Source organism: Monopterus albus, unplaced genomic scaffold (genome assembly GCF_001952655.1).
Source record: "Monopterus albus unplaced genomic scaffold, M_albus_1.0 scaffold38.1, whole genome shotgun sequence".
Taxonomy (NCBI): domain Eukaryota; kingdom Metazoa; phylum Chordata; class Actinopteri; order Synbranchiformes; family Synbranchidae; genus Monopterus; species Monopterus albus.
Window position 1 is genome coordinate 971,610 of NW_018127918.1, and position 9,804 is coordinate 981,413.

Genomic DNA, 9,804 nt, shown 5'->3' on the forward strand with positions numbered 1-9,804 from the left:
AGGAATGTTGAAACAGGCCTTCAAAATCAGATAAACATATATAAACACATATATCTTCTTCCCACAGTCCAAAGACATGCAGCTTAGCTTGATTTGTGATTCTAAATTTCCCATAGGAGTGAATGTGGGCATATGTGGTTGTCTGTCTCTAAGTGTCAGGCCTGTGATAGACTAGTGACCAGCGTGCACCCTACCTATACATATGTATATATAATGTCATACTAACCCTAACCCTAACACCTAACCCCCTATTAACATTTATATGTATTTACTTTTCTAACATCCACTGACTAGGCTTTGTTCTTCCACATAATTAAATTGGCAGTTTAATGTTATGCAAAAAAAAACTTGTTAGTGCACTGTACTAAGATTAATACAGTAACCTTCACACCATTTGTGAGGTTCATGTTTCTGTGAAATGTCTCTGCATCTAAAATACAGGTGCAGATTTGCACTAAAGAATGACTGTAGTGAAAAAAAAAAGAATTCACCCCAGTTCTATAGAAATCTTAGTGACAGCAAGACAAAGACTAAGCACCACTAAAAATGTGCCTGCACTCACTTTTTGTGTAGGAAGCTATTGCCTCAATTAGTTAATCAATCACTGTAGCACAAACTGATTGAATGGCACAGCAGTAAGCTGAGCTTTCATACTGAATGTAAAACTAGCACTTAGTGCCTTGTTCAAGGCAGTAAAGATTTAGCTGTCACTGCTGCCCTGTGTTTCAGTCAGTCATAGAACTTCAGCTAACTGTCCATTCCTCATTCTGTCCTCATCAGGATGAATCATTTCATAACTTCTTGTCCTATCCTTTACCTTGTTAGGGCTACTTTACTTCTGTGGTCAGCAGATTCCTGACAGCCCCATCACTTTGTCCAGAGACATATTTGTCTTAAGGCATGAACCTGTCATACATTCACAATGCCACTTGACTGGCTTCAGTAAAATGCTGGTGCTCTCTAGTTGACCACGTCCTTCTGGTTGGACTGAACCTTTCGTCTCCTGTCATCTGGGTCCTGACAGGAGTGGAGAGGACAGGAGGGCCATGGTTGCTGCTGTGTTTTCCAGTGTTATCATCTATTCTGTCTCTCATTCTACAGCCCAGGTCTCTCTCTGGAAACCATTAGTTTGTGGTTTATATAAACAGCTTTAACCTTGACGTTAATACACATTGTAACAGAGGCATAAATGAGTACTTTGCATTTGTAAACTTTGTTGCTCAGAGCAGTCATGCACAATTTGGCAGTTGTTTTTATTCAGGTTTTTATTTATATATTATTTCATTAAAAAATTATATATAATACTATTGCACTGAATAAACCCTTTTTGCATAATGCATATTTTCATTTTGGATTCCTCAAGTGCATTTTATTGATAATATTTTCAAATGTAACTTGGTTTTACTTAAGTCAATGATCCAATTACATCACCTCTGTATTAAACGTGGAAATGCTCATAAAACATTACTAGAATAAATCAGGTACAAACTATAGACAGTAATTTCTTCATCCCTCCACACCAGCACCAACACCCAGTTGATCACCTTTCTACTAAATACCCCAGTGAGTCCATGCGCACCAGATGTTGCTGCTTTTCTTTTGTTTTTCTTTTTAACCATACACTACAATTTGCTTACTTTGCTGAAAAAGGAGGAAGCTAGTTCCTGGCATGTCAGTGTTTCAAGCTGTGCAGTGGGTCCACTTCAGCACTGGATGTAAATGCATGTGTGCACCTGGATGTGAGCTGCTTGTGCTGTATACTGACTACACCATGAGCAATTGATTTAGGACAGCAGGGGAGATTCTTTTGCAGAATGTGACCATGCTGATATAACTGACAAGAAATCACAGAATGGTTTCTGCTAGTCAAATGAAACACCTGCAAGGCCTAATTTTTGCTATTTTGCTATCACATTCAAACTGGTACTCATGGAAGTGACATGCAGTTACATTACCATTTTGCAAAGGAAAAACTCTAAGAATGCACATGGCTCAGTTTTATCCTGGTTCAATATGTGTTTCCTCGTCAGTTTTTGAGAACCGAGATATAAGGGTCAGCGTTATTCTACTGCCATTAGTTCTGCTATGAGGCGTAAGCTGCTCCAATAAAATGGCCTCCTACTGAGCCAGAAGAACCTGTTGTCTTTTGTTCTGAGCTGTTTCCTCTTGCTCGAGGTCCCTTTTTAATATCGCTGGTATTTTCCATCCATCTTCATAATATGCTACACTTGCTGCCAGCTCCATTGCGGTGCCATCCATTTATTCTTCTTCGCCTTACAGCCAGCCTCTTCCTTCCTTCTTCCTATCTTCCTCACACTCTGTCATCCATCATCTTTTGTCAATCAAAGATGCACATCAGCTTGCTTTTACCGTTACAAAGCACATCCTTTTTTCCCTCCTTCTCTAAGAATTGCACACTCCCTTTTATCATTCACAGCAACAATCAGTTTTGTATCTCTGGCTACTCTCGTCAGTTACTCTTCTTATCTCTGCTCAGTGCCCTGGGAATTTGTTCATACTTGACCTTTAACTAATGAGCTTTGTTCATATCATCCAGCCAATTGTTCTGTGTCAATCACTAACCTGACTGACATGTATTATTTACAAATGTTTTTGTTTTTTTTATCTTAACCCATGGAGGATGTTGACAGTAGTAAATGGAAAGCTTAGTAACAGGTCATATTTGGCCTGCCCATGACTTTGACCGGTTAATGAAGGAGGGAACACTGTAGACGGCCTTGCTATTCAACTTTGAGGAGCTTTGAGATTGTTACATACATCACTAGTAAATGCTATTTGGCCCATTATTGTCAAGCTCATGACCTGAGCTAGGATTGTTTCATTCTTGCTCCAGTTCTTGTTCTGAATTATTTAGTGAACCACTTGGCACAAACATACAGTATGATTCTCAGCATAAATTGCCTCAGGCACATTTTTTTTTCTAAGTTATTGTCATCAAAACCCTCCTCTGCCTCAGTAGATGACAGGTTTGGTAGTTTGATACCCCAGTTCCTCTGTCCATGTAGCGAAGTATCACTGTAACCCAAGTTACCCCTAATAGTCAGGCCACTGCCTTCCATAATGGTTCACTGCCATTGGCGTATGTGTGTGTGTGTGTGCATACATACGTTATCTTGTTTGTATATGCACAGGGAGGATGATTTCTTTCCACACCACAGTCTAAAGCTGCTCCCCTGAATTGATGAGGTTCCCTACAATGTACTATACTAGTGCTTAGTGCCTGGGGGACTTGGCTCTAACATAAGGCAATGCAGTCCAAGAGAAACTCCTGATATCTATCTGTGAGACTGTGTTAATAATCTACTTGTCATTTGATAGATTATAACCATATTAAAGGCCAGGATGAGTGATGAGCAGTGTGCTTATGTGTCAGAGTGCGTTGGATTTTCTTGTGTATGTACAGTATATGCTCATGTAGAAGCACTGAGGTGTCCCTGTGTAAACGTGTGTGTGTGTGTGTGTGTGTGTGTGTGTGTGTGCAGGGTAAGTACACTGCTCAAGGTTAAGAAAGGGAAGATTGAGAGCAGCAGCAGAGCGACCCAGAGGTTACAAAACCATTTCGCAGTCCAGTGAACCTAAATTCACACTTAACACAGCCCTATCAGATTGAAGAAAAACCAATATGTGATTATGAAAAGGATCAAAGATGGCAATAAAGATAGAGCATATCACAAAGGGAAGGCTGAAGGTATATCCTTCCATAGGTACTGTAAATTGTAAAAAAAAAAAAAAACATTTAAGTTAAAACCACATTACCACATGTAATCCTGTATATTTCAGGACTGAGTGTGAGTGAGGAGCCTCCTCTTCACAGAGTGACCACCGGCCCTCCATCAACAGATCACCAGAGAGTAGCACCATGCCGCAGCAACAGCCTCCAGCCGCCTTCCACCCCGGCCCTGCCCCGGCGCTATCTGCCTCCCCAGCCAAGAAGCTCCCCTGGAGGTCAGTAGAAGTTTGTGTACAAGGACTGACCATGATTAATACAGGTTTCCTTTGACGAGCAAAATAGTTTGTTTGTTATACAGTACATATCCAAATGCTGTCATTGGGATTTAATACATGCAAATTTGAGCTGCTGGCAACATATCATGTGCTGTTGTCACATTCAGTAAGTGGTAAACAAGTTTTATTGTTGAGAATCAAGGGGCAGATGCTTCCGTACAGACATAATAATTGACACAAGTGTTAAATATTTATACAGTGAAACATCCATGGTAGACTATTCTATGCCTCGCTGCCATCTCACTAAGCAGTTGCTGTTTTTGTGGGTTGTTGAACGTCATTTGAAAAATTGCCTTTTAAATGCTAATTTTGGCCATTTATTCTGGTGTTGACATTATGGCAGTAATTTATCATGCCCTAGGAAACAGTAAAATATCAAATGCAAAGAGTGTAAAATACCCTTTCTGGTTTTAAAGCTATACTGTGTACCATAAAACACAAATGACTACTCATTTGTTATGTTGTTCAGTATTCTGCTAATAAATGTTGATTAACTTGTTAGGCCACACCTAGTGCCAGTACTGTCTGTTTAGAAGAGAGGAGGTGCACTGGCAATGATGCTTTTCACACATGGTTGTATTTTTGCGCATGGAAATTAACACCAAAAACCCTGTAGTATCACATTTCACTCATTCACACATATGAGCTGACTTAAAACTTTTGCAATAACTGCAGAATTCATGGCAGAACAACAAATACAATGTACTAGGGCAACGCACATTTTAGACAACAAGACATTGTCTTATTGATATTAATTTCCATCAGCCCACAGTTCATCTAAGATCAGTTGTGACCCCAAGATGTGCTGACCTCTAGGCGTGTCTAATGGCAACAGAAGGTGTAAATTGATCATTCAGACCACCACTCTGGTCCAGACTGAAATATCTCAGTAACTGGTTTGGATGCCTGTGACTCTGATGATTTCCTAGGTTTCTAGAAACTTTTGGTGACATGTCTTTACAACAGCTGGGTGGATTCCAATTAATTTCTGTGTGTGACATTCTCATCAGCCTACTCTGTGTTAATTATCAAATGTTAGCATGCTAAGAGGCTTAATATGACATGTTAGCATGCTGTTGTTAGCAATTAGCTCAAAGCACAGCTAAGCCTATAGGCTAAATCCTCAAAGCGCTGCTAGTATGGGTGTAGACTCTCAAACTAGCTGTTGCATCATTTCACAACCATATTTCCAAATTAATTGTATAAATGGTGCTGTACTATATCATAATATTGCTTATTCACTAATCTCAACAGTAGTCAAGTAATGGTGCATGATAGTTTTGGACTTCCTGACAGAGTTATTAGCATTTTACTTTTGATAGAGGCTATTTCTTGCCTTCATTTGATGGTTTTTGTGTTCAGTTGGGCTACACATCACAGCTGCATCTCTGTTAAACACATACCTACTGATGTTCTCACTTAACTCCTTGTAAGAGTTTTTCCCAAAATATATTTGAGAAAGCATTTGTTTAAAGTAGATTTTACACTCCAAGTTCAAAATTGTCTTGTTAGATTTCACAGTATAGTGGTGTAGTGTGGCAGTCTGTGTGCGTATTGGCAGTAATGAGTCACTCTGAAAGCCAGGTTTGCATCACCACACCAACACATGCTCAATGGACACACACACGCACAGTGTCTCTACAGACTTAAACTATCTCTCCAGGGCTATATGGGGATTTGTTCAGGATCAGAGGCTTGTCTCCTATTACAAGTCTAATTAGTTTATTTTCAAGGCCTCCACTCCTCTCTGCTTCACAAAAGATTTACTGCTCCTGAAACCTACACCTTATTCACTAGCAGCTGTTTCTATGAGCTCCTGCATAACTCACCTTTATCATTTTGAATCTAGATTTAATGTGACTTGCAAAAAGATGAAGCATGAGCAGGAAAACAATGTCAAAGATAATTTTGAGTTCCTGATTCTTGTCTTTCTTGGTGTCATGGTAGAGCAACGAGGTGATGGGCACATCTCCTACAGCATGCTCTGCTTCTTTGTCACCCAGAGTCCCATGGGATGTAGTTATACTACACAGCAGGGGAGAAATAGCTGGAGATGAAAGTAAGAGGGTAACAGAAGATTGAAAAAGTTAGGGGAGGGAAAATGAGGAAATAGAGACAGCGAGGAGTCAACAGTGTAGGATGGTCGTTGTGGTGCTTGTGTGAATAGGTTTGATTGACATTATGTTATATAAAGCTCTAATTTCTGATCAAAGTAAGCCACATAAAACACACTGACTGGTTCTATCCTTATTGACTGACAGTTGGGAGGAAGGAATTTCAGCGGAGTTCAGAGGTCACACGTTCTCTCCCATCCTCCCCAAAGAGGCTGGCAGTGGTTCCTCCTAAACCTCAGTCCCCGGGTAAGTTTATCCAGTTGTCCATTCAGATACTGTACTTAGACATTTGAATGGAGTACTGTTATTAATTATACATGAGCTGTTCTTACTATGACAAGTCAAAAGGTCTGCTTATAAAAAAACTTATGAGTTACACAAGTCAAAGGATATTAGGTGTAATCTTCTCTCTGTGGCTCCTAATTCTCCTTTTCCAGCCCACCTGCTTTTCATCGTTGCCACAACTTTCCTTTTAAGACCTGTTCTTCATCTACTTACACTCACAAGCAGCTTGCATCAATTTCATATATCTTGTGCAGGTTGTACACAGTTTCAAACGTAGATTCTTAATGGTTAGCACTTTCTTCCGTCATGATTTGCTGCATGCACTCTGGACCTTTCTTCCTTTAGGCTCTTGCACTGGCTACTTCAGGATTTTCACTGAAGTGCTGTTATTACGGTTCATCCTTCTCTTTATTGCAGCTTAATGGCTTGTATCTCGCCTCCTCCCAGCTAATATAAAAACATTTTTCTTGTTTACTGAGATCTACAGATACTGATGGTATCTATCGTTGCCTTTACTTTAAGTTGCACTGGACAGAATGAAACTGGAATTCCCCCCATGAACAACCCGGCCATAATACCTTTAACCACACCCTATAAAACATATATACACAGGCACCCCACAAGGTGTCTCATTGTTTCTCACATCATTATTCTGCTCCCAGCAGCTGCTTTACTAACATCTGCTTTCCGCCTTCACACTCATTTAGTATTCACCACTCTCCCTCTAACCTTCCAGATAGAACCTACAGATGTCTAAGTAGGCTATGCACAAAAGAGCTGGACATCATTCACATAAGACTGTTGTTTCTAAAGATCCTAATATGCCTTCAAGGTAAAGACACTGATGACAATTCAAAAAAATTATATAGTTACTGATATTTCTGCTCCTTTTTGCCTTTTGAAGTTTAGTACTTGGATTTTTCTCTGATGAGAAATTCCCCACATTTAAGGTTTTATGTTCACATGTATGTGTTCAATATATGCAGCTTCTTTCTTTCTTTCTTTTTTATAAATTGCTCTTACACACCACAGTTAAATTGATTCAGCACCTTCAGGTACTTTCCATACCTTCTTACTGGATCCATTGTTTCTCCCCTCTCTGCTCTCGGTTACCCAGAGCCCAGAGCATTCCCCTCATTTCATTCCCACCTCCCTCTAACTGATCTCCAACTCATTACCTGGGACCCGGCACCCTGAAGCCCATCCACATGTTGTCATGGCAACCGTTCCCCATGCTTCACTTGAAACAAGTGGTGTGGAGCTGCCGTGATTTCATTAATGTACAGTATATGTAGAGAATTATACACTGGCTCATATGTCAGTTTGTATAAAAACTTTAATAAGATTTTTGCATCTGAAAGGTTCTGGGCACTGATGCAGTGTATCCCCACAGGCTAGCAAATGGCTATCATGTGTTTGTCTGGCCTTCAAATTACTTCCATCGTTACTGGATTAAGCCGTTATTTAAATGTGCCCAATGGTTTTACACAAACACAATACAAATAATATACCCACACATGTCTATATGTTATTGGATGCTGCAGCTCTGTTACTTGAGATTAGATGGACCATGATGAGGAACACCGGACTGAGAATTACTCCACGGTTTTGACTGTGGAAAAGATTCAATTAACTTACTATCATTTATCATGTGAACACAGTCATTAGCAATAGGTCTGGTGAAATATCCTCTGACTTAAGACTCATCAGTTTCATCATTAGAGATAGATGTGTCCTAGTTAGATTGAAGGATCAGTATAAACTGACTAATGACATAAGGAAGGTTTCATTTGCGTATTTCCAAATCAGATGTATTTACAATGTTTTTCTTATTAAAACACATTCTCATGCAGACTCATTTCTAATGGAGTTGACATATCTCCTCTTCCATTGTTTTATTGTCTCTTGCTCTTTATTTTACTTTATTTTTATGTAGCCTATGTGAAGTACTTTGGCCAACAAGTAGTTGTTTTTACAGTGTTCTGTACATAAATTTTGATTTGATTATCTGTGTTTGGGTATTTGCTCACTACAGTTCAGTCTGGGCAGCGGTCTGCAGCGGCAGTGCGAGGGTCAGCTCCCCCGGGGTCCCCTCGCCGCGTGGCCCCCCTGCGGCTGCAGCAGGAACAGCAGGAGAACCTGCAGAGAGAGAAAGAAGAGGCTCAACAGAAAGAAAGAGAAAGGCAAGCACAGGAGAGAGAGAAAAAAAAAGAAGAGCAAAGGGAGGAGGTGAGTTGTTGAGAAAATCTACAGCACCACTTTGAGTTGGCTCTGCCCTATTCCATTATATTCTACTCAAGTTTCTTCTTCTTCATCTCTTAGGTTCAGAGGTTGCAGAGCCGCTGTGAGCAGCAGGAGAGGCAGCTGAGAGTTCTAAGAGAAGAACTGAGGAAGACTTTGCTAGGTCTAGAAGCCTTCATCATCACCACTCAGCATTACTGCCTCAAGGTAACCAGCTGGGCTGACATAGCATATACGTTCACTTAATTTATTACTGTCCCACATTATAGTAACAATCCTATTTTGCTCTATAGCAGCTGTTTTACAAATGTGCACAGAAGTGCTTTTAGTAGGTGAGAATTCAGTATAAACATTTCCATCAGCATTAAGTCTGTTTACTCCACAATGCATCCTCTGAATGCCAGGACATGGTCTGAAGGTTCATCTCTGATCCCATGTAGATTTACAACATACTGTATTACTTAAACTCAAGAACACATACAGCATTTAACACCATGAGGTGAGATTCACATCACTGGACAATGAGCAGTATAATGAGCACAAATGATTGCGACCGTGTGAAGGGTCCTTCAGAGTTCAACGTGTCACTGAGCTGGTTTCATCCAGCTCACTGTGTCTGAGAGAATGATTTAGTCTCTGAGATGTTGCCAGATTGTCAAGGGTTCAGATTGTCTGACTTCTTTAAAGCCACCATCTCAGTGTTATAATTGCTGACCCACAGTGCACATATAGAACACAGGATGGGTTAAGGTGTGAGCCCATTTGAGTAGGTTTGAGCTCCATCTGCTGGCATCAGTTCAGCACAACAGCTGTACTGTGCTTTGTGATAATTAGCAAATGTTAATGTGATGAATGTGGCAAACATACAGTAGCTGCTAAGCCCCAATATGTTAGCCTACTGAAGTTAGCCTTCATTTGAAAGCACACCACACCTACACACACATTAGCATGGCTGTAGGGCAGTTTTAATGTTTTCTTCCATACTGATAAAATGATATTTATTTCCAATTTTCAGAATAAAACTGCAGATGAAAATCATAAGAAATTGTCCCTGGAAATTCAAAAACTCAGACAGGAGATGGGTGAGTGAGGACCAGCATGTGATCAAACAGATTAAACACCTAATGAGTCAAAGACT

At 40.2% G+C, this 9,804-nt stretch overlaps 1 protein-coding gene across 1 annotated transcript in view; it reads left to right on the forward strand.

Annotated features, from left to right (window-relative positions):
• mtus2a (microtubule associated tumor suppressor candidate 2a) overlaps nt 1-9,804 on the forward strand; it is a 28,446-nt gene that overhangs the window by 12,646 nt on the left and 5,996 nt on the right. Inside the window, exons 4-8 of the mRNA XM_020598535.1 lie at nt 3,802-3,966; nt 6,288-6,386; nt 8,461-8,654; nt 8,748-8,873; nt 9,682-9,748. Of these exons, the coding sequence (XP_020454191.1) occupies nt 3,802-3,966; nt 6,288-6,386; nt 8,461-8,654; nt 8,748-8,873; nt 9,682-9,748 (651 nt within the window). The remainder of the gene's footprint in view (nt 1-3,801; nt 3,967-6,287; nt 6,387-8,460; nt 8,655-8,747; nt 8,874-9,681; nt 9,749-9,804) is intronic.